Source organism: Heterodontus francisci, chromosome 20, assembly GCF_036365525.1.
Source record: "Heterodontus francisci isolate sHetFra1 chromosome 20, sHetFra1.hap1, whole genome shotgun sequence".
In the NCBI taxonomy this organism is placed as follows: Eukaryota; Metazoa; Chordata; class Chondrichthyes; order Heterodontiformes; family Heterodontidae; genus Heterodontus; species Heterodontus francisci.
In genome coordinates, this window is record NC_090390.1 from 29,185,748 (window position 1) to 29,211,339 (window position 25,592).

The 25,592-nt window shown below is 43.5% G+C and overlaps 1 protein-coding gene across 1 annotated transcript in view; it reads left to right on the forward strand.

Annotated features, from left to right (window-relative positions):
* The window catches only part of pcdh15b (protocadherin-related 15b), an 843,531-nt gene that overhangs the window by 334,468 nt on the left and 483,471 nt on the right, over nucleotides 1–25,592 (forward strand). Inside the window, exons 12-15 of the mRNA XM_068053265.1 lie at nucleotides 8,697–8,903; nucleotides 9,199–9,219; nucleotides 22,306–22,440; nucleotides 22,767–22,916. Of these exons, the coding sequence (XP_067909366.1) occupies nucleotides 8,697–8,903; nucleotides 9,199–9,219; nucleotides 22,306–22,440; nucleotides 22,767–22,916 (513 nt within the window). The remainder of the gene's footprint in view (nucleotides 1–8,696; nucleotides 8,904–9,198; nucleotides 9,220–22,305; nucleotides 22,441–22,766; nucleotides 22,917–25,592) is intronic.

Consider the following 25,592-nt stretch of genomic DNA (forward strand, 5'->3'; position numbering starts at 1 on the left):
TAAAAGATCCCATGGCCCTATTCGAAGAAGAGGCGAGGAGTTCTCTCCAATGTCCTGGCCAATATTTGTCCCTGAACCAACATCATTAAACAAATGATTGCATTGTTATTTGTGGGAGCTTACTGTGTGAAAATTGGCTGCTGCTAGAACCACAGAACCATAGAACAATTACGGCATAGAAAGAGGCCATTCAGCCCATCGAGTCTGCGCCATCTGAAAATCTTCTACATTATAACAGTGACTGCGTTTGAAAGTACTTAAGTGGCTGTAAAACATTGAGATGTCCTTAATTTGTGAAAGGCGCTATATAAATCCTTTCTTTTAAAGCAGAGTTGTATTTTTAATAGGTGTATTTGAGATTTTAGGACACAGCATATGAGTAATTTGAGACATGACATACAGCGAATGTAGCACACTTGGGAGGAAAATGGTGGCTTTGGACTTATGGTTCCCAAAACTCTCCACCACTGGTAATTTACTTGTGTCATTTCTGGGTCTTTTGTAGACTAATTGATAGAGATTGCTTGCTGTGATTAGTCAACAATTCCATTATCATTGTATCATGAAACTATCAGGATAGTAGAAGGTGAATTAGATAGGCCTGGCCTTCTCTGTCTGTCAATTACTATTTTCCAATGTTTATAAAAATGGATGTTTCACCTTTTCTGAAAAGAATACTGAGTGGGCAGGAAACTCTGTTTCTGTGATAGTGCAGTGGAAGTGCTGGTGGAGCAGATGAGGGTCAGGAACAAGGCCCTGTAAACTTTGGATGGATTTGCAGCCAGAAAGCATAGAAAGAAGTGGCTGAGTATGTGGATGTCTGTTGCGTAATTCCAAAGAAGTGACTGCAGTGCAAGAACAAATTGAATGATGTTTCTCAGACAGGACACGTGAATATGTCTTCTTCATCTTTCTGATTCTCTGAAGGAAACTTTGCAACACCAGCACTACTAATTCTACCCTCCCCCACTCCACATACTTCTCCTCCAATCACAATCTAAAACTCTACCATGTCTCCTTCTTACAATCCAACATGCAACAACTGCTACCACCCGCAGAATTGGCAAAAACAACATTTTCCTTTTACCTGGTTACAACTGAAATGCACTTCACGGTTTTGCTTAATGCTTAATTCATAATTCACACTGGAGACACACAATTGTCTTATCATCTTGCTTACAACTTGCCACTTCCCCGTCTCATCATGCACACTATCTAAAGCTGCCTCACGCAACTGCACAAACTTTTCACACGTTAACACACTCCCACTTGTCTTGCGGAAGTGGAGGGTGGGGGCAACAACAAGGAGAAGACAAGAATTGAAGGAGGAGCAGCGAATATCCAAGTCCTCATTCCAATGGAGAAAGCTGCAATGGACATAATAGGCAGATAGAGGTTGCTGAGCATCAGAGATAGTAAGGATTCATAGAACATAAGTAAGCAAGAACATGGTGCTAGTGGAAGTGACAACCCAGGGGATAACTTGGCAGAGGGCAAGCTTGAGTCTGAGCACTGGCAAAGAGGACAGATCCATTGCCTTTAGAACCCCTGCCATTTAAGATCCTCCATGTGCATCAGCAGTTGCTTGAGGCATTGGACCACCTAACAGGGAGCTGCCGCACCATGTCAAAGATATGGAGGAGTCTGCTTCCAGTTTGTCTGGAGCTCTCGAGGAAAAGGTCAATGTTCTGCAATAAACCATGGAGCACAAATCTCTGGCTGCCTCCTTGGAGAAGCGCAGCCCCCTTACACACTGATCAGAAAACTGGAGGTGGATAACTGTATGTCTGTAGGCTCTGTGGGCAGGAACTGCATGCTGCTCTGATCTGCTGTGGGCTTCTAGCATCTTGAACTGAAGTTCCCTGTGGTCCTTCACCCTGTTTCTGCTCCTCTTCCTCCAACCAGAATGCAGAGGCTGCGATGATTCCCATCTTCTGCATTTTCTTCTTTGAGCTTCCTGGAGGGTTTGCAGCAACCTCAAACAAAAGTACTGCAGTTTTCCATCTAAAAATGACAGAGTTGATGGGATTACCCAAGAATACTCCAATATTAATTGCTTAATAACAATAAATGTTACTTTGAAGTATGTATATCTGGTGCATTACATTGCAGAGTCAGTTGCCAGCGATCGCCAGAGCTGGTGGGCAGCCATAAAGGCGGGGCTAAAGTGTGGCGAGTCGAAGAGACTTAGCAGTTGGCAGGAAAAAAGACAGAAGCGCAAGGGGAGAGCCAACTGTGTAACAGCCCCGACAACCAATTTTATCTGTAGCACCTGTGGAAGAGTCTGTTACTCTAGAATTGGCCTTTATAGCCACTCCAGGCGCTGCTTCACAATCCACTGACACCTCTAGGCGCTTACCCATTGTCTCTCGAGACAAGGAGGCCAAAGAAGAAGAAGACATCATTGCAGTATTTAACTGCTTGTGAGATCTCGGATCCAATGGCACCAGCAGATGACAGTTTTAGGGAGTGATGTGAGCAGACGAGAATAGAAGCAGTAGCAAGCCAATTAAAAGACAATTATAAATAACCTGGATAGCATTACATGAAAAAATCAGCTATCAACAGAAGTAAGAGAGAATAAGACAGTAAACAGCATCAGCCATGTTCCCATGGGAAGCAAGAATAGACGGGTAAACTAATTGATTTGAGGCGTGATCAGAAGAGCCAAACTCCTCAGAGTGGAGCTGCATTTCTTTGTATTACTATAGCTGAGCTGATGATAGTTCCCAACATTCTAAATAAGTGATCAAAGCGTGAGCAAGCAAGAACATTGTGTGCTTACATTTCTGTAATTGGACAGTGACATGATGGGTACAAGTCGATGATTGGTCTAGCCAAATTTAGTGGTTTTGAATTATAGAAAGCGTAGAAGACTTCAGGAAGAGAAACAGAGTGGACTGAGCCAGGGACAGGAACCAAAGGATGCAGTCAAGAGATGCTCAGAGGACAGAGTCGACGGCACAGGCCAGAGAGCGCAGACCTCTTTCTATCATTGTAACTTCTACCCAGGACATAATGGGGTAATATCATTCTCTCCTATATGTTGAATGCTATTGCTCAGGTGTTGTAATGCATGAAGACTTACATGCGCTAACTAAAGTTTAACCATTGCCACCATATGGGTCAACGTCGAATCATTTGGATATTCGGGTTTATCGAAACCTAACAGAGTAATACAATCAAACATGACACCCAAAATAATGTGACTAATTAAAGGTGAGTGCCCCCTTGAAATCACACTGTAAGTAGCTGTTTCAGGCCTTTATGACCCATGACTAGTGGGCTGCTTCAGCACTGCATCTCCCTCTCATCATGCTGTCCTAAAGCAAAATGGCATTAGAGCCCGACCAACATCATTGCACCCTGAGTTGAATGCTCCAATGAGGCTTTTGCCTGTTTACAGCATGGCCAAATCAAAAATGTCGAAGCAATTTTTCCCCCAATTATGATCTTGCTACCGTCCCATTCTTGCTGAAAAGCAAAGCAGTAGAGACACTAAATTTGGAGCTTTGGTATTTTTTAATATCCATCAAAACATAATCTTATTTCTTAGCAGTCTGTTGTCTATGGCAAAATTGTGATTGTCACAGGAGTAAATATAGGCTGGAACCTGGATCCTTTGTGCTTCAGCCCTAGCTAACTTTCCTGGGAGAGTTCAGTTGGGAGGGAGCAGTCTTCAGCCTCTCCTCGCCTACATCCTCAGAAGGGCAGCATAATTAGTCCAAAATTCCAGGCGAAGGAAGTGCAGTGGAGCAGGATTCTCCATTGCCTAGAGACTAAGATATAAGTCCTGTCCTAAATTGTAGGGATGAATCTCCTTTCTGGAGTCCTAACTTCTGCTCTCTGGGGGTCTGTCTGGATTAGGCACTTCTTTGTGACTGGTACAGGCTCAGGTTAGCTGCCCTGACTGTAGAAAGGAGATTCATCCCTACAATTTAGGACAGAACTACAAGTAATATCCAAAGAAAATGTGGGTTTTTATTATAACTTAGCTGGAATATATACATACAGTTACTGCACGAGCACAATTATGGGGCCTAATAGGGACAAAGAGGGTTATATCATTGGAGTTTTGTTTTTTATTTGAAAGCTTAGAATTCTGTGTGTTTTAAAAACTGAGAAAGAGGATTTTTCTGTAACATTGAATGCTGAAACCTGGTGTTAGAGCTGAGTGGGACAGACTGCAAGACACCTGTTCCAAACAATAGCAAGGGAAATGACAGGTCACATGACTTGATTGTTGGCGTTCAGTTTCACTTATGCTTTGTGCAAGACCGCTGCTGGACAGGCAGGAGGCAGAAAAAAACTGGCCTGGACCTGTTTTTTGAAGACCAGAGAAAAAGACCTCTCTTGCAAAATGAAATTCTACATTTGAGGTGGTGGTTGTGGTCTGCCTGGAGTGAGAGAAAAGACTCAGGAAAAGAGGAGTTGCTGCTGTCTGTGGAGAAAGGCTCCTTTGTTGAGAGGAAGCCCTGCATTTTTAAAGATAGCAGTTTCCTATTGCTTCTTCTGAAAAATCTCTGCCTCAGGAGTGATTCCTGTTGCCTTTTATGTTTTTGGAGAACCTGAAAGCTCAAGAAAGCTTCTATTCCTAGACTGCTATTTTAAAACCCAAGTGGACCTGTTGCTTCACCCTTTGCTGAAAGATCTGTGTGATGCCTGCTGCAGACCAAGTGCCGTGAATGCTTACCCATCACAGACTGTTCATCAACCTTGCCTGTAGAGACTTCGAGTGGCACCCAACTATTCAACTCTGGGACACCTCACCAACCCAGAAATATCCTACCAGAACATGACAACCTAATTATTTTGTTATTCCTAAGAAACAGTTGTAATCCAAAATATCCTTTTAAAACAGGTAAACCATTCTTTTTTGAATGTATGTGTGTGTGCATAAGGGTTAGGAAGAATAAGAAGTTTGAAACAAATCCTTTCACATTAGAATTATCTCATTATTGTTTAAGACTTAGTTTATTAATAAATAGTTAATTTTGTTATTGTTTAAAGAAACCTGTTTTGGTGTGCTTTATTCTAGGGGACCAATAGACGGTTTAATTTGGCTATTTTCCAGTAGGTGGGAAACTTTAATATGCTATGATCTGTGGCGCAAAGGGACTGAATTAACAGTGCATTACTCCCGCCTTGGTCGTAACAGCAATATATGCTTAGAGGCACAGGTCAAGGCTAGAATACTTAATGAGTACTTTGTATCGGTGTTTACTAAGGAAGAAGAATCTGACAAGATATTGGTAGAAGTGGAGAGAATAAAGGCAATGGAGTGGGTAAAAATTGAGAGTGAGGAGATACTGGAATAGCTGGCTATGCTTAGGGTAGATAGGTCACCTGGTCCGGATGGCTTGTATCCCAGGTTGCTAAAGGAAGGGAGAGATAAGGGAAGGGCTTACCATAATATTCCAATCTTCCAGATATGGGGGAGGTACCCACAGATTGGGGAGTGGCAAATGTGACATCCTTATTCAAGAAGGAGTGTAAGGACAGTCCTAGTAACTACAGGCCAGTTAGATTAACATCAGTGGTGGGTAAGGTTATAGAAACAATAATCAGGGGAAAAAATCAATAGGCACTTGGAGAGGTTAAAGTTAATTAAGAATAGCCAGTATGAGTTTGTAAAAGACAGATCATGTTTGACGAATCTAACTGAATTTTTTTGATGAAATAACAGAGGATTGATGAAGGGAATGCAGTGGATGTTATCTAAATGGATTTTAAGAAAACATTTGATAAAGTACCACATAAAGGCTGGTTAACAAAATTGAGGCTCATGGAATAGGAGGGTCAGTGTCCATTTGGATATAAAATTGGCTTAAGGACAGAAAACAGAGAGTCATATTAAATGGTTGTGCTGTATGTTCTATGTTTTTCAGACTGGCAGATGGTAGACAACGGTGTTCCCCAAGGGTCAGTTCTAGGACCACTGACTTTTTTGCTGTATATAAATGACTTGAATCTTGGAATACAGAGTAGAATTTCAAAATTTGTCAATGATACCAAACTTGGCAAACAATACAATACAAATTGCCTGCTACAGGACATAGCTTGGTTGGCAGAATGGGTAGACAAGTGGCAGCTGGAATTTAATACAGAGAAGTGTGAGGTGATGCATTTTGGCAGAAGGGATCGGGTGAAGCAATATAGACTTAATGGTGCAGTTCTAAAGAGTATGCAGGAACAGAGGGACCTGGAGGTGCATGTGCATCGATCTTTGAAGGTGGCAGGACATATTAAGAAAGTCGTTAGCAAAGCATATGGGACCTTGGGCTTCGTAAATAGAGGCATAGAATGCAAATGCTTGAATGTTATACTGAACCTTTATAAAGCTATTGTTGGGCCCCAACTGGAGTATTGCATCCAGTTCTGATCACCACATTTTAGGAAGGATGTAAGGGTCCTTGATAGGGTGCAGAGGAAATTTACCAGAATGGTTCCATGGATGGGGAATTTTAGTTATAAGGTTAGGTTGGAAAAGCTGGGCTTGTTTTCCCTGGATCAAAGAAGATTGAGGAGTGATTTGATAGAGGTGTACAAGATTATGACGAGTTTTGATGTTAGACCAGGAAAAACTGTTCCCATTAACTAATGGTACAAGGACCAGGGGGACACAGATTGAAGGTTTTGGGCAAGAGATGCAGGGGGAATGTGAGTAAAAAAATTTTTTACGCAGCAAGTGGTAGTGACCAGGAACTCGCTGCCCATGAGAGTGGTGGAAGTTGAGAAAATCAATGATTTTGAAAGGGAGTTGGATGGACACTTGAAGGAAATAAACTTGCAGGGCTATGGGGACAGACCAGGGAATGGGACTGATTGGATTGCTCTGTGGAGACCCGGCATGGACTTGACGGGCTGAGTTACCTCCTTCTACACCGTAGATGACTCTATAACTCTTTTACACCTGGTGTAAGAGTTCCAGACTGAGAGTGTGAACATCAGGAATGGTGCTGCAGGATGTGGCCACCATTAGAAATGATACAAGAGATCTATGAATGTGCAATAGATTTAGGAAAGGGCTTTCATCAAAAGTACTGCTTTTCCTCATTGCACTATTCCATCATCTCTTGCTAGACGAGAAAGGCAGTCTGGTGTGCAAGCTTCATTGCAGCCTGTCACTAGTATGTTTCTATGCCACAGGACTAAGAAAGGAAGAATTTTTGTGTTGATATAGTTCCTTCGACATCTTCAAGGGGTCCCAAAGTGCTTCACAGCCAATTAATTTACCTTATTGAAATATAGTCACTGGTAACATTCAGGCAAATGCAGTAACCAACTTGTGCACCGTAATATCTCACAGGCAGCAAATTAATAACCAGATAATGTGTTTTTGATGTGTTTATTGTGGGGAGCGTGTTGGTCAGGGCACCAAGAAAACTGCCTACCCTCCTTTCAATATTACTCTGGGATCTTTTATGTTGGCCTCTGATAATATAGTAATTCCTGTGGTGTTGTTTATTTATTTCTTCTTCTGCCTTTCTCTAAAGTGGAATATGCCACGCTCATATAATGCTCTAACTAACAGACTGACCAAAACTGATTGCATGCACTCAATGGGAGTAAGTGGAAACGAATAATTGTTGAATTTGAGATTCAAATGTGTAATTCCAAGGCACTAGTAGTGTGGTTACTGAGACATCTGATAGAGAATTTTATCATTCCAAATGAATTTTTTGTAATGCTTGCATACCAACCCTCCGTTACAATAGGGAAATCCTCCATGCTGAACAAGCACAGAAATAGAAATGGTAATGTTTGGTATGAGCTGAATGCAAAATATAGAAACCATTACAGAGGCAATGCTTTCTGCATTACAAACAATTTTTCATAATACTTAGGAATGGAAGGTTTTGTGTTAACAACATTATTGTTGCACAGTTGACTGATGTTTTTGAGACTCGTGGAGCTCTCTTGCTATTGCTATGGAAATGCATTCTGTAATGTTAAAAAGGAAAATCTCTAGTATAGTTTCTCAAAATGTAGCACATGAGAAACAGGACATCACCAATGCATATTAAGGCCACTCTAGTTTTGCTATTTTAAAGACTTGAACATATTATCCAGGCAGACACATCAATGCAGTACTGAGGGAGTGCCGTACTGTTTGAATTGGTGTTTTTTGGATGAGATGTTAAGCCGAAGCTCCTTTTGCCTTAGTGAACAGGGAACCATTATAAATAGGTCAGACAACATAGGGGTAGTGGCTGAGCAGGACTTGGTGTGAGTTAGGCTACCAGCAACAGAGTTTTGGATGAGCTCAATTTTATGGATGTCTAAACCACTTCAGTATAATTGGTTAGTTTATCACATTGATTATATGTACCAGGATAAGCTCCAGGATTACTTCCAGTTGAACTCATGAAGATTTTTCAGAATAAATGGATTTTGAACATTGTGACAGGAGACAATGTTTTTCATATTTTGCTACAGGGTGAACTGTAGCTTGATTATACAGTTTTAAACAAAATGTCCATTAAGCTGCAGGACATGGTCACCATCATTACTTTTAAAAGCCTATAAAGTGATTCACATTCTAAACTCACCTGCCAGTGGTATACAAAATTACCACTGCTACAGGTTTGAGGCACTTCAGCACCTCAGTGAACTGTATTCTGTTAAGTCTGATTTACTGACCAGTCAGTCCCTAGACATGAGTAATAGGATGTGACTTTCTGTTTTTCATCTAGGCAGAACAAGACAACAGACACCCACTGCCAGCTTTTGCCAATCTGCACATAGAGGTTCTGGATGAAAACAACCAAGCCCCATACTTTGAACAAACCACCTACCAGGGCTTCATTGTTGAGTCTGCTCCAGTCGGAACAACAATTTCAGACAGTCAGAATTTAACAACACCGTTAAGAATTATAGCCCTGGATAATGATGTGGAGGAGGTGAGTGCTGCTGTTGATTCTTAGTGCATATCCCATAATTAGGACTTGAAAATAAAGATATATCTATTCTTTGAAAAATGCAAATTAATGGTAATATTGGCTTCATTTTCATTTTAAAATGTTGTCCGTGAGAATTGAAAGCTGTACAGTCTTGTCAGCATCCAAACACTGCAGAACCTATTCCATTTGTAACACTTCATGATGGTTTTATGATGTTGAGGATGCATATTTTAATTTCATCTTCAAGGAATCAGTTTTCCATTTGTGTGAATCTTTTTTGTCTGTTTATTTGTAGGTGCCATCAGGTGTTACTCCTGTATGTATTTAGTGTTGTTTATCGGTGTGTGCGTGTATGTGTGTGTTTGTGTCAGATATTTTTGCATGTTTTTGATTCTGGTGAAGTGAATTTATTTTTTTGTCAAGTGAATGTTTTTATATTTCTGACAGCTAAATGATTGTATGTGCAGTTTTGGTTTTACAACATTTTATATTACACTAAACTTTGTCCTACACCTGCCCTGTCCCAACCCTCCACAACATGCATGAATCTTTTGTGGTCTATATGTATATATCTGCCCTGGTAAGTTGCTGACATTGTAAGACCTTGCTTTTTAATTAAATAATAATGGATGACCATTGTCCTGTAGCAGACAACTAAGGACAGGCAGGTTAATTTGACAAATGAAAGCCAGGGTCATGCTTTTTCACTTAAGTCTTTTCCCTGGGTCATGACTGATAGTAATTGTTTTTTTCTTACTATTTGATTGTAATTTCAGCTACTGCTCAATCACATTTTTCGAACTCCTGATTTCTAATTGGCAGAGCATGTATGATAACTCAATTGAGGATAATCATGAATGATTGGGAATACGCTTCCTGAATACTTTAACAGATGATGGAATGTTAACGTCAGTAGAAACTTACTGACTGTTCTTGTTGACTGTGAAAATGGACAAACATTATCTGAAACAATTATCTGGATTCTTGATAAGGGAGTCTGCCCTTCACAGCTATAAAAAAATCCTCTTAATACAGGCTTCCTGTTGAATAGTTGGCCTATTTTATATATTACCAATTGGAAAACTGAATTTATCCAAAAAACTTTTTTTCAACATGCTATCTTTTTAAACTGTTCTTCTACACAATTTATTTCAAATGCTGTAAACGTTAGTGGGGGCTAAACTCAATAGCCCCCAAAACCGGATGCAGGGATCATGAAGAACAGTTAACCTGTGCCTCTTGACTGCAAGATCGGCAGAATGCGAAATCCATGATTGCACCAACCAGCCAGCACAAATCACACCGTTGATTGGCTGGCACCTGAGCAGGGGTTCAATATTTTGAGCACTAGTCAAAGTTAGCCTGCACTGCTTAAAGCCTACATGCACCTCTTAAAGAGGAGGTGCATTATGGCTGGAGCAGATGCTGAGAGTACTTTGTTAACTGAATCTGACCTAGAAAAGACCGAAAATTGGCACAATATATGAGAGAATGGCTCCAGGGATTTCCAGCGCTGCACTGGAGGCCTTGGTGGAGGAGTTGCAAAGGAAGAGAGATGTTCTTTATCCAAAGGGGGCCAGGAGGCCCTCCAGACACATGCTCAGAAGGCAGTGGGAGCAGATAGTCATGGAGGTCAAGCCAGGATGCAAATCTCAAAAACCTGGATGCAATGTCGCAAGCAGTTGAGTGACCTCACACAAGGGGTCAAGGTCAGTGAACGTATCTTCAAATGCCATATCCTACCTCCTGCACCACTAGCAATCTCTATCAGTTAGGACTCCTATATGACATTCATATGCTACACCTCACACTGAAATGCTGCAAACCTCAAACCCACATTTGACAGTTTTCAGACCATGTCAATCATATCAACCAAACAGATTGCATGATATTCACTGACACTTCCCTTTCTATTACAGGAGAAGGTTGTGCACAACTGGAGGCAGCAGGAGCTCAGCAGAGGGGAACAGGCATGCCTGCATGTCCTAACCCCGATGGAGGATATGATGCTGGCCATTATTGGGCCTCCTATTGCTGAAGCTGTGGAGATAGAGGCACTGAAACCATTGAAGTTGACAGTGTCCTCATCTCTAATCCTCCTTCTCACATCCCACCTCTCCCTTGTGCCACACTCTCTTCTGCTTTACAAGCTACAGATGCTATAAGCAAACAGGTCCTATTTTCCCTCTCTCAAGCTTTGTGCTTTTCTCCTTTCACATACCCAAGAAGTGTAACCTGGCCAGGCAGTGCACGAACAGTGATGATCACTTGATTACACACTTGCAGCCACGAAGTCAGACATTGACACTGTGCATAATTTAGAGGATAGTAGATAAGTGATATCTGCACATAATGAGACACCAGGCATGACTGACTTCCAGCCGCTGCAGTGGTCAAGGATAGTGCAGGTGCCAGTTAGCCAGAGGGTGAGGTTGTGCACCTCCTTGGCTGCAGAGGACTCAAACGAACACTTCAATGGGGCAGCCTGTAGCGAAAGGCTGATGGTATCAGAACAAAATTCTTGGTGTACTGGGAAGCCAGTGAAAACCTGTTGTCCCTGTCAAGGAGCATGGATGGGTCCAGCACCAACCTGGCACAGGGCTTTGTACAGAGTTTGGAGCCCATTCTTTCCAGGATGGAAGTGATGGCTAACTCCATCAGCACACTTGTGAACCCAATGATGATACAATGCCACCATTGTAGCATAAGCATCTTCCACCTGAAGTCTGAGTGCTACAGTGGATACTCAGACCGATGTCATGCAAGGTCAGCTTGCTGCTATGCAAGCTAAGATTCTTGCCATTATAGCTGTGGATATCAGTGCTTAAAGAGGCTTGCAGGTTGTCACAGCAATCCAACAATCTTTTTTATTCTTTCATGGGATGTGGGGTCGCTGGTAGGCCAGCATTTGTTGCCCATCCCTAATTACCCTCGACAACTGAGTGGTTTGCTAGGCTCTTTCAGAGGGCAGTTAAGAGTCAACCACATTGCTCTGGGTCTGGAGTCACACGTAGACCAGACCCGGTAAGGACAGCAGATTTCCTTCCCTAAAGGACATTAGTGAACCAGATGGATTTTTACAACAATCAATGATAATTTCATGGCACCATTACTGAGACTAGATTTCAATTCCAGACTTTTCATTAATTAATTGAATTTAAATTCCACCAGCTGCTGTGGTGGGATTTGAACCCATGTCACCAGGGCATTAGCCTGGGCCTCTAGATTACTAGTCCAGTGACATTACCACTATGCCATCATCTCCCCAACAGATTACTAGGATTGCTGAGGTGCTGCTATGGAAGGGTGGTAGTTGCTCCATGGAGCACGCACCTACTGTCCTCTCAGAAAGACACCATTCATCCTCCCACCCCTGCACCTTCACCAAGTACTGTTGCTGTTGCCTATCAATTAACAAGCCCAGACTGCTGCCATCATGCCGTGATAGTGCAATCCAAAGCCAGGCCTTCTAGGCCCAAAGCTGCTCCAGGTTGTCCTCCAAGTCTATTTAAAGTCTCCTCCACTGAAAGTCAGCAGCCTTCCACCAGTCACTGATGTAGCACTGCTTTGGAGAACTAGGACAGGCAAAGGCACATGGAAGACAGGCACTAAGAGAATGCAGAAGAGTGGTTAGTTGACTTTTGTATGCAAAACGGAATGATTTGATTTATAAATTTGGATTAGAATATTTATTTTGTGGTGGCTTTTATTTTTGCATTCTGACCAAGCAGACACTGTGATGGTCAGCGACAGAGTGAAGATAAGGAATTGGGGTTGTGATTGTTGGTATTGCATTGGAATGATTTCTTCACAGAAGTCCAGCCAGAAAGAGGCTGTCTATATTGTCTCCTCTCTCCCATTTCCTGTTGAACCTCCTCCTACCCCTGGCCACTCGGCATATAGATGGTGGCAAAGGCTGTCCCCTCATGATGGCCAGGTTTTATAGCAGGCAGTAGACCACTATGAATCTTGACAGCCATCCTGCTATGTACTGCAGGGCTCCTTCTGAGCTGTGCAGGCAGTGGAAGCGTTATTTCAGCACAGCAATGGCATGCTTTAACACATTTCATGTAGCAGCATGGCTTTTATCGTATGCATGCTGTGCATGTGTAGCTAGGTTGCGCGCCGGAGTCATCAGCGATGTGGTCAATGGATTGTCCTTGTTGCCCAGTAGCCGCACTTGGGTCTCTCAAATGCAGCTGGCACAACGGACTGCTGAAGAATGAAGGCATTGTGACAATTGTTTTATTCATTCATGGGACGATGGCATCACTGGCAAGACCAGCATTTATTGGCAATCCCTAATTATCCTTGAGAAGGTGGTGATGAGCCACCTTCTTGAACCGCTGCAGTCTGTGTGGAAAAGCTACTCCCACAGCGCTATTAGGGATGGAGTTTCAAAATTTTGACCCAACGACGATAAACGAACTGCAATATATATCCCCAGGTCAGGATGGTGTGTGACTTGGAGGGAAACTTGGAGGTTGTGGTGTTCCCATGTGCCTGGCCTTCTCTGAGCAGGTGGTAGAGGTCGCACATTTTTAGGTGCTGTCGAAGAAACATGGGCGAGTTTCTGCAGTGCAACTTGTAGATGGTACACACTGCAGCCATGGTGCACCAGTGGTGGAGGGAGTGAATGTTTAAGGTCGCATTTGTCCTGGATGGCATTGAGCTTCTTGAGTGTTCTTGCACTCATCCAGATGTGTTTAGAAAATGTCATCACATTCCTGAATTGAGCCTTGTAGATAGTGAAAATACTTTGGGGAGTCAGAAGGTGAGTTACTCGTCGTAGAATGCCCAGCCTGTTCTTATAGTCACAGTATATATGTGGTTGGTCTAGTTAAGCTTCTGATCTATGGTAACCCCAGAATGTTGATGGTGGGGGATTCAGCAATGGTAATGCTGTTGATCGTCAAGGGAACTCTCTTGTTGGAGTTGAACATTGCCTGGATCTTGTGTGGTGCAGATGTTGCTTTTCATTTATCAGCTTAAGTCTGAATGCTGTCCAGGTCTTGCTGATTGCGAGCACGGACTACTTTATTGTCTGAGGAGTTGCGAATGGTGCTGAACATTGTGCAATCATCAGTGAACATCCTCACTTCTGACCTTCTGATGGAGGGATGGTCAATGATGAAGCAGCTAAAGATGGTTGGGCCTAGGATACTGCCCTGAGGAACTCCTGCAGTGATGTCCTGGGGAAACCAGAATCATTTTTCCTTGTGCTTGGTATGACTCCAGCCAGTGCAGAGTTTTCCCCCCCGATTCCCATTGACTTCAATCTTATCAGGACTCCTTGATGCTGCACTCAGATGTTGCCTTGATGTCAAGTGAACTCATTTCACCTCAATTCTGGAATTCAGCTCTTTTGTCCATGTTTGGACCAATGCTCAATTTACGTCTGGAGATGAATGGTTGTGGCAGAACCCAAACTGATCTTCGATGAGCAGGGGGTAATTGGTGAGTAAGTTCTGCTTGATAGCACTGACGATGACACCTTCCATCACTTTGCTGATGATTGAGACAAGGCTGATGAGGTGTTCTGACTGCTGCCAGGAATCCGAGCATTGACCTGCATGAGACTCTTTGTATTGTTTCACACTAGCTGGACATTGAGGGAATGGAATCGTTTTCGGTTGCGCTATAAGCCAGAGTTGGTATGCGGCACATGCAAAGCGATGTGTGTGCAGTCAATGGAGCCCTGTACCATGGGAAACCTTCGATTCTAGTGAAGCCATGTGCTCACTTCACCTCATTATCTCTGGGGAAAAGAAGAGAATGAAGTGTATTTGGTTCACAATGAATAGAGAGCCACTGTGACCTCCATCATACAATAGTGGATGACAAACTGTGAGATGTTGTGAATATCACCAACTCCAGCCTAGAAGGAGCAGATGCATTCATGGTCACCTTCACAGCCACTAACAATGTAGCCCTCGTCTTTCTCTGAGGTGCGGTTGTAGCTGCAGCATGTGGCAAATTTCAGTGATATCCATACTGAAGCACAGACATCTAAAACATTGTTCCTTGCTGAACTTCAGGTGGGAGAATTGTTCCCTGAACACCCTGGGCAGATATGGCCTCCTGCTGATAGCCCTTATCCCCCTACTCCTTCACCTCCTTCCAGTAACTTGTCCTGCTCTGCCTCCCTCTGCTCATTCTCCCTGTCATGCTGTATTCCAAGGGGAATGCCTACTAGTGTACCCATAGAGTCATAGAATCATACAGCATAGAAACAGGCCCTTTGGCCCACCGCGTCCATGCCGACCATAATGCCTATCTATACTAATCCCACCTGCCTGCATTAATTCCATATCCCTCCATGCCTTGCTCATTCAAGTACCTGTCCAGATGCCTCTTAAATTTCACTACTGTTCCTGCCTCCACCACCTCCTCAGGCAGCTCATTCCAGATACCCACTATTCTTTGTGTGAAAAATTTACCCCTTTAAGCCTCCTCCCTCTCACCTTAAATCTATGCCCTCTAGTTTTAGTCACCCCTACCATGGGAAACAGAATCTGGCTATCTGCCCTATCTATGCCTCTCATAATTTTATATACCTCTATCATGTCCCCTCCCAGCTTCCTTCGCTCCAGGGAAAACAGACCCAGCCTATCCAATCTCTCTTTATAACTCAAGCCCTCCAAACCAGGCAACATCCTTGTGAATCTTTTCTACACCCTCTCCAGCTTAATCATATCTTTCCTGTAGTGCGGCAACCAGAACTGCACACACCACTCCAAATGCGGCCTAACCAACGTTATGTACAACTGTAACATGACGTCCCAACTCTTGTACTCAATGCCTCGGCCGATGAAGGCAAGCATGCCATACGCCTTCTTCACCACCCTGTCTACCTGTGTTGCCACTTTTAGGGAACTATGTACTTGCACCCCAAGGTCTCTCTGCTCAAGAACACTCCCCAGGGCACTGCCATTCACTGTATATGTCCTGCCCTGGTTTAACTTCCCAAAATGCATCACTTTACACTTGTCTGCATTAAATTCCATTTGCCAATCCCTTGCCCACTTTCCCAGTTGACTTATATCCTGTTGTAACCTTAGACAACCTTCTTCACTGTCCACTTTACCACCAATTTTGGTGTCATCTGCAAACTTACTAATCATGCCCCTTACATTCACATCCAAGTTATTAATATATATGACGAACAACAGAGGGCCCAGCACCGATCCCTGCGGCACACCACTGGTCACTGGCCTCCATGTTTGAGAGCAGTTGGTTTGTGAAAAAGCCTTGAAGACATTCGCAACTTTAAACAACTATAGAAAGCACCAAACAGTTATGGAATTGAAGCAACTGTTGACAAATATCAACCAGCAACTAACCTGTAAGAAGTTGATGATTCCTTTAAATAGCACTGGTGGGGGTCCTTCCTGCTGCTGAACATGTGCTCAGCTGTACTAGGTTAAGAAAAAGTGTTACTTGGAGCGTTGAGCTCCAAAATGGCACTGCTGTCATGATCTGCCTACTTTGCATATTTCTGGCAGCTGTTCACAGCGCCTGCACTAACATCACACCTATATAAGTTCTGGTGCAACAGACTCCAAATGTGTGTGTGTACCACTGATACCATTTTGGACACCAAACAGCGGTTGTAACTGCCAAACCACGGGTGTTGCCAATTCAAATTTTAAGCCAAGTGTTTGAGGGGTGTGGAGTAAATAATTGGTGAATTTAATGTTACATATCTGTTCAAATATATTAATTTCAAAAGTTTGAACTACATGAGAATTTGAAGAGACAATTTAAAAATTGCTTTAAAATTGATTTTTTAAATTTAAGGCAATAAAACGGGGCACTGATAATTGAAGTACACAATACTGTTTGATTTGTTGTATACGAACATACAAATTAGGAGCAGGAGTAGGCCATTCGGCCCCTCGAGCCTGCTCCACCATTTAATAAGATTATGGCTGATCTGATTGTGGCCTCCTCTTTGCTGACGATGCTGCTTTAACATCTCACACTGAAGAGTGTCTGCAGAGTCTCATCGACAGGTTTGCGGCTGCCTGCAATGAATTTGGCCTAACCATCAGCCTCAAAAAAACGAACATCATGGGGCAGGACGTCAGAAATGCTCCATCCATCAATATTGGCGACCACGCTCTGGAAGTGGTTCAAGAGTTCACCTACCTAGGCTCAACTATCACCAGTAACCTGTCTCTAGATACAGAAATCAACAAGCGCATGGGAAAGGCTTCCACTGCTGGCCACGAGAGTGAGGGAAAATGGCGCACTGACACGGAACACAAAAGTCTGAGTGCATCAAGCCTGTGTCCTCAGTACCTTGCTCTATGGCAGTGAGGCCTGGACAACGTATGTCAGCCAAGAGCGACGTCTCAATTCATTCCATCTTCGCTGCCTCCGGAGAATACTTGGCATCAGGTGGCAGGACCGTATCTCCAACACAGAAGTCCTCGAGGCGGCCAACATCCCCAGCTTATACACACTACTGAGTCAGCGGCGCTTGAGATGGCTTGGCCATGTGAGCCGCATGGAAGATGGCAGGATCCCCAAAGATACATTGTACAGCGAGCTCGCCACTGGTATCAGACCCACCGACCGTCCTTGCCTCCGCTTCAAAGACGTCTGCAAACGCGACATGAAGTCCTGTGACATTGATCACAAGTCGTGGGAGTCAGTTGCCAGCATTCGCCAGAGCTGGCGGGCAGTCATTAAGGCGGGGCTAAAGTGTGGCAAGTCGAAGAGACTTAGCAGTTGGCAGGAAAAAAGACAAAAGCGCAAGCCAACTGTGTAACAGCCCCGACAATCAAATTTTTCTGCAGCACCTGTGGAAGAGCCTGTCACTCTCGAATTGGCCCTTATAGCCACTCCAGGCGCTGCTCCACAAACTACTGACCACCTCCAGGCGCATACCCATTGTCTCCCGAGACAAGGAGGCCAAAGAAGAAGAAGATTGTGGCCTCAGCTCCACTTTCCCGCCTAATCCCCCCACCCCCCGCCATTTCCCCGATACCCTTCGACTCCCTCATTAGTCAAGAATGTATCTATCTCAGCCTTAAAAACATTCAATGACCCTGCCTCCACTGCTCTCTGGGAAAGAGAGTTCCACAGACTCACAAGCCTCTGAAAGAAAAAAATTCTCCTCATCTCTGTCTTAAATGGGCGACCCCTTATTTTGAAACTGTGTCCCCTAGTTCTGGTCTCTCCCACAATGGGAAACATCCTTTTAGCATTCACCCTGTCAAGTCCCCTCAGGATCTTATATGTTTTAATAAGATCATCTCTCATTCTTCTGAACTCCAATGGATACAGACTCAACCTGTGCAACCTTTCTTCATAAGATAACCCCACTCATTCCAGTTATCAGTTGAGTGAATAGATAAACAGTTCTGTGTTTAGTGATCGGTCCGAATATCCTTGGCTGTTCCAGCAGATTCCCACCATTAACTTAGGCTGGAGTCCAGCAGAACAGTTTGGAATCAGCCCAGAACCCAGCTTAATCTGGGATTTCCTGCTGGACGTTGCACCTAACTTGCATAGGTGGGATGAGACCAGAGCTCGAAATTGACTACGCTGGGATTTCCCACTTCTCTGGCCCAAATGGGTCCCAGCATAAGTTTGGAGACTTTAAGTCAAACCGAATAAAGTGCACTATCTCTAGAAGGATGCAACTGGATCTCAGTGGGGATCCCTGAAAATGATGAGTATAGAAAACAAATATTGGCCCTCTTGTTAGAGGGCTGAAAGAGATGCATAAAGGAAGATAGCTGTGATTGTTGGAGGCCAATCATCTCAGTCCTAGGACATTGCAGGAGTTCCTCAGGACAGTGTCCTAAACTCAACCATTTTCAGCTGCTTCATGAATGACCTTCCCTCCATCAGAAGGTTAGAAGTGGGGATGTTTGCTGATGATTGCTCAGTGTTCAGTTCCATTTGTAACTCCTCAAATAATGAAGCAGTTTGCGCTCGCATGCAGCAAAACCTGGACAGAATTCAGGCCAATGAATAAGTCAAGGGAGTCTGCTGAAACAGTCGGCATGAACTTGAGGAGCTGAATGGCTCCTTCTGTGCCGTTATGACTCTATGACTTATGATTCTATACCACAAATGTACCATTAAATTCACCAATTATCACTCCACATTCTACAGACATACAAACTTGGCACAAAATTCAGATAAGTGGCAAGTAACATTCGTTCCACACAAGTTCCAGGCAATGACTACCTCCAACAAAAGAAAAGTTAAACACCTTCCCTTGACAATCAACAGCATTACCATTGCTGAATTCTCCACCATAGACATTCTTAGGGGGTTACCATTGGCCAGAAACTCAACTGGACCAACCACATAAATACTGGGGCTACATGAGCAGATCAGAGGCTAGGTATTCTGTGGCAAGTAATTCCTGACTCCCCAAAACCTTTCCACTATCTACAAGGCACAAGTCAGGAGTGTGATGGAATACACTCCACTGGCCTGGATGAATGCAACTCCAGCATCACTCAAAAAGCTTGACATCATCCAGAACAAAGCAGCCCATATGATTGTCACCCCATGCACCACCTTAAGCATTCACTCCCTCCACAACTGGCACACTGTGGCTGCAGTGTGTACCACCTGTAAGATGCAGTGCATCAATTTGTCAAGGCCTTTCCTACAGCATTTTCCAAACCTGTGGCCTCTACTGCCCTAAAGAACAAGGGCAACAGGAAACACCACCTACAATCACACAGCTTCCTGAAAATATGCTGCTGTTCCTTTATCATTGCTGGGTCAAAATCCTAGAACTCCCTCCCTAACAGGACGTACCTATACCACACAACTGCAACGATTCAAGAAGGTGGTTGACCATCACCTTCTCAAGGGTAATTAGGAATGGACAATAAATGCTGTTCTTGCCAGCAATGCTCATATCTCATGAAGGATTAAAAATAGACATTTCTCTGGAGTGGTGTCCCTTTCTTCCATGCCCCAATCCCCATCCCCAGCACTTGGGTGAAAGCCAGAAACCAGAGTTTCCGGTCATGTAGGATTGGTGGGTATCTGGAATGTGCCCGTTGGGAAGTAGGAGCCCATTGGCTCCCAAATACCCTCAGAGTAATTTTTACTGTGATTTTCCATCTTTTTGTTTAACCTATTAAATTTGCGGGTTTTGTTCAATATAGTTTTAAAGGATTTGCAAATAACAATAATGACGGTTGCTACAATTATTCCAAGTGAAATAATTGTGAGATTGTGTCATATAAAATAAAAATGGAACTCACTTCATAGGACAGGAATATTTTCTTTGAAACATTGGAGCTCCCTTAAACATTGACTGACTGAATTTGATATATGACATGGGTACCAGTCCATCGAGATCAAGTAGATCCCATGCTTGATCACTGCTAAATGCTGAGTTGGCTAATCCTGGCCTGAACCGTAGTAAAGTTATTATAAATGGTCGTGGGGTGCCTTAGTTAAGGAGAAGCAAAAAAAGGCTTTCTACTACAGATTTGTAATTAGTGACAGCATGTATACATGTGCAGACATTAGAAGAAGACAGAATCAGATGCCCCATTACACCTTCCATGATTGAGTTCCCAGTTGACAGGTACTGTTTAAGCTGACACACAAGAACTGGGCTCTTGACTGAATACCAGTTGTGAATGGTCATGGAATTGTTCCCTAAGGTGAAATAGCATCTTCAGCAGAAGTGTAAAGATGGATAATTGGAAGGATGTTTATGATTGCTAAAGTGCTTGAGTGCTTGACCTCCTTCCGAAGATTGCACATTTGAATCCCAGTCTTGCTTGCTCTAAACATTTATTCAGGATGAATAATTTGTTTGATTTATAAAGAGCAAATTTTTTGATTTTGTTATGCAATTCTTTTTCTTCCAAAATAATTATTCCGGTCTCTTTTCAAAGAATTTTCAAGCAGAACTTATCACAGTTGTACAAACCAGTTAATGAGCAGCTTGTTAAAGGGAAAGTTATTCAGGCACAGATTCCTGCCTTGTAAATTCTTAATGTAACAATACTTGTTTGTAAGAGCTGTTTAGATTGGAGTTGATGCATTACAAGCTTTGTTCTGAAGCAGTATTGTGACTGAGCAATTACTGGATAAAGAACATACAGATACTTTAAAGAGATGACATGCGGTTGGGTTGGCATAATAGTTGCATAACTCATGCTACTTCTGTGAAACAAGCAAAGTTCCAACATATTCATCAGACACAGATTTTTAAAGCTTTTTTCTGCTGGCCAATTTCAAAGCGTCTGTCTTTTCTTGATAGCATTATCTATTTGACAGTTCCATGGGCACTGGCTGCCCTCTGTTGCTTTGCTCAATTGATCATTATCCATATATGAGCCTTGCTGTTCTTTCTTTCTTCTTTTGGGCCTCCTTATCTCGAGAGACAAGTTGACAAATCAGCATTCACAATCAAGCCAAATCCTGTCTTTACCCAACTTCTAAGCATCCACATTTCCGTGATAAATAGCAATCAGGAGTCACAACTCTGGATGATTTTCCTTTTTCCCAATCTGTGGTGCTATGTTCAATTATGTTGTCTTTGGTGGTATCAATTGACGCAGCCCAAACTGATGGGGCAGCACAGTGGCGCAGTGGTTAGCACTGCAGCCTCACAGCTCCAGCGACCCGTGTTCAATTCTGGGTACTGCCTGTGTGGAGTTTGCAAGTTCTCCCTGTGTCTGCGTGGGTTTCCTCCGGGTGCTCCGGTTTCCTCCCACAAGCCAAAAGACTTGCAGGTTGGTAGGTAAATTGGCCATTATAAATTGCCCCTATTATAGGTAGGTAGTAGGGAAATATAGGGACAGGTGGGGATGTGGTAGGAATATGGGATTAGTGTAGGATCAGTATAAATGGGTGGTTGATGGTCGGCACAGACTCGGTGGGCCGAAGGGCCTGTTTCAGTGCTGTATCTCTAAACTAAACTAAAACTAAACTAAAACATTGGAAAATTCTGGGTCTGTGTACCTTGGCCACTGACTATCTAAACCTAGGAGGCTGCTCACTAGTGTTAAATCTGTTTGTTTAACCTTATCAATCTGTTCATAGCGATTGTTTACTGAAGTTCATAACTGGTCACTTACAAACCATTTGGAATGTGAATGAATACTTTTTATGGAAATTGCTCAGCTGAAATATTTAAATCCAAGTCTTTCCTTCCGAAACTTGTTATGTTAGCTGTATCAAGGTACATCAACCACATTAATGTATTAGACCTGGAAAAAATAAGTCAGATAGCACAGCAAACCAGAGGTGCAAAATTATGCAACACAACTAGTTGCGTCAAATGATTATACAATTGATGCTTTTGTATTCCAATATCAGTAATCAAAGAGAATAAAATGTTCTAAAAGAAATGAAATTTCTGATGTTCACTTTAATTCCCATACGCTTTGTTTTTCTAAAGACAAAAGACCCAAAGCTGCGGATTTCACTGAATGACTTCGTCACAGCTTTTACCATAACTCCTTTCGGAATAACCCGTTATCTGACTTTACGTGAGCCAGTTGACCGGGAACGTCAGCAGAATTACACTTTTACAGTAAGATGTATTGCATGTTTCTTTTGTCTACAAATCATATCATACAATAAGCAACCTTAAAGGAAATGAAAATGATTTAAATGGTCAGACAGACAGTTAATCCAAATAGACAATGAAGATTGGGTGTCAATTCTTATTTTTTGGTGCATCTAAATCAAAAGCTAAATTGGTTTTGATGTTGAAAAGATCCACTGTAATGCAATTGGTGCTATGCTACATATATATACTTGAAGTGGCAGCTGCTTTAAAAAAAACACTTTTCAATACTTCTTTCAGGCTAACATTAGAATACTCAATTAATGGATTCCTTTATTTGTTTCTTGAAGATGACTGCTTCTGATGGAGTTCAAGAGAGTACTTCAGTCACTGTCAATGTCTTAGTGATCGATGCAAATGACAACACTCCAATTTTTCAAAACATTTCCTACAAAGTGGATGTTTACACTGACATGAGACCCGGAGAATCTGTCATACAGGTAATCAATATAAAACTGCTCTCTTGCAAAATGAAATTCATTTAATATAATATGCAGGCATTGTTCAAATCAATTCAAGGTTATTTTGAGCAAATGGATTTTGTGTATACATTCTTTCTCTTCAGGTTGTTACTTGACTATTTTTTGATCCTTTGTTCTACATTCATGGTGACAATGTCAATATAAATATTCAAAGTTAACACTTTTCAGCTCAATTGCTGAGGTAATTACAACAGTGGCTGCATTTCTGCCTTCTCAGTACTGACTACAATTAGTCCACATTGAGCTGATTGCACCTTAAGGGCTGAATTTTCACCTGGGAAGCAGGAAACTGATTTGATTTTGCATGGGGAAGTCCTTAATTGGTATGGAGGTGGGTTTTCCAGTCCACTTAGAGCCAGTGGGGGCAGGAATGGAGGAGGGTCAGGTGCAGTGTGGGACTCATGTAAAGTCCCATGGCAGCTATCACTGAGGCTGCTGGTTGTCCTGAGGGAGAGATCTGCGGTTTGTGCCAAAGCTTTCCACTTCATCAGAGGGAAGTGAGGTGTCACAGTGGAGCCGGAGGCCTGGCACAAGGGGCAGGACAGTCACTCCCTTCATCGATGCCGACCTGGATCTAATGCTGGAGGCTGTGAGGGAGAGGAAGGAGGTCCTCTTCCTAGAGGGTGGCATGAGGAAGCCACCTCGTCATGCAGCAGGGACACCTCTCTGTTCAGCGTCATCTCCCTCTGCCTCCTCTACCTGCTGCTCTCTCACCTTCTGCTCTTGCTTATCCCCCTATGAGCTGTCTCCTTTCAGGGCCTTATTGTCCTCAAAGTCCATACCGCTTAGGAGGGCCAAGTAATGGAGAATGTAGCATACCACCACAATGACCAAAACTCTTGCTGGAGGGTATTGGAGAGCACGACCTGACTGATCCAGGCACCGGAATGGCATCTTCAGAAGCCTGATGGCCTGCTCAATGGTTGTCCTACTGAGCAGATGGCATTGGTTGTGTCGCCTCTATGCCTCTGTATGGGACTCCTGTGGAACGGTGTGTAGCCATGCCTTCGAGGGATGTCCCTTGTTCCCTCAGATCCATCCATGCATTTTGGAGTTAGAGTGAAGATCTGAGGTGGCCTGAACTGGCAGAGGATGAAGGAGTCATGGCAACTTCCAGGAAAGCGAGCGCACACATGGTGGAAACTCTTGTTGTGGTTGCAGATCACAATTAAATGTTGAGGGAATGGAAGCCCTTCCTGTTGATGGATCTGAGTGGCTAGTCGCTGGGTACCTTGAAGGTCACATGGGTGCAAATGATGATGATCTGCACCTGGGGTATCCAGTGATGGAGGCAGAACTCACTGCTCTCTGTCCCTGCGAGGCCGTGTCCATTGTCAAGTAAATATGCTGTCCAGTTCTGGCAAAGGGGCTATCATTGACTAGCGAGATGTAATGCTGTACAGCTGTTTGTGAGATGCTGCCTAGGTCCGCAGCTGATCCTTGGAAGGAGCCAGGAGCAAAGAGGATCAAGGCTACAGTGACTTTGGCCACTGGCAGGGCATGGCGACTAGTGCTACGAGGTGCGAGGTCTTCGGCGACAAGAGCACAGATCTCAGTGACCATCTGCCTGGAGAGTCACAGTCTCCTGAAGCACTGGGTATCTGTCATTGCCAGGTAACTCTGGCGGTAGATCCTCTATTAGGGTATGGTCTTCCTTGCCTTCCTGCCCCTCTTTCTGTGCCTCCATATTGCCTGGGGTTCTGCCCTTCCTGTGGAGGGTGTTGCCCCTCATTGCCACTGGACCCAAAATCTGACAATCATAGCCCCATTGCCAGCTGGAACCTTCCATTTAGACAGATGACCATCCTATTGTGATTGACAGCCTCGCCCCTTGCACTTCTGCCTCCATGATGCCGGGGGCGGGGGTGACAACCCCATTTAATGCCCAAGTGGTGAGTGCCCTCCCCCTTTACCCCACTGACCCTCTTATAGAGTCTGGGTAATGCCCTGCGACAGCTTCTCCTCAGCTGTTCGGAAACTGACAGCTTCTGAAATCCAGGCACTGCTTTAAATATTCCACCCTCGCCCTTCAACAAGTTCTTAATGAGCTTTTTAACTACTTCAGTTGGCCTCAATTGGGAAGAGAGTGGGATTTCTGTCCTGCCTCCCCCCACCCTGTTGATTATTGCCAGTGCCTGGACCGGCGCCTTGAACTTGGCACGCTTCCCTGTGCCGTATTTTTCGAACCACTCCCACCTCCGTTCAAGCTTCCAGTGGGGGGGCCCAAAAATTTAGCCCTAAGTCCTGTAATTTTATGTGTCTCTCTCATCACCACTGAGCTGCAATGGGACTTCGGCACCGCTCATGATTTTTTTTTCTGATCTCCAATTTGGGCCTTCAAGGGCCTCTCTTTCCGTCTTCATGCCTGCGAAGAAACAAAGAAAAAAAGATGTGAACAAAATGAAAAGCAACAAAAGGAAGCTAAGAAAGGGAAACAAAAGATGGAGGCAATTTGCAAGAGACTGGAAAAATCCTGAACCAGTATTGAGGAAGCTCAGTGAGTTTAGATGGATTATCTGTGTAACAATGTTTTTGTTTTGAAAAGGGTGAAGCTGTCTTTTCTCTCTCTGCGATGCTCCATCAATCATACAATAAAGCAATAAGATGCATTGTGAGGCATCATTGTAAAATTAA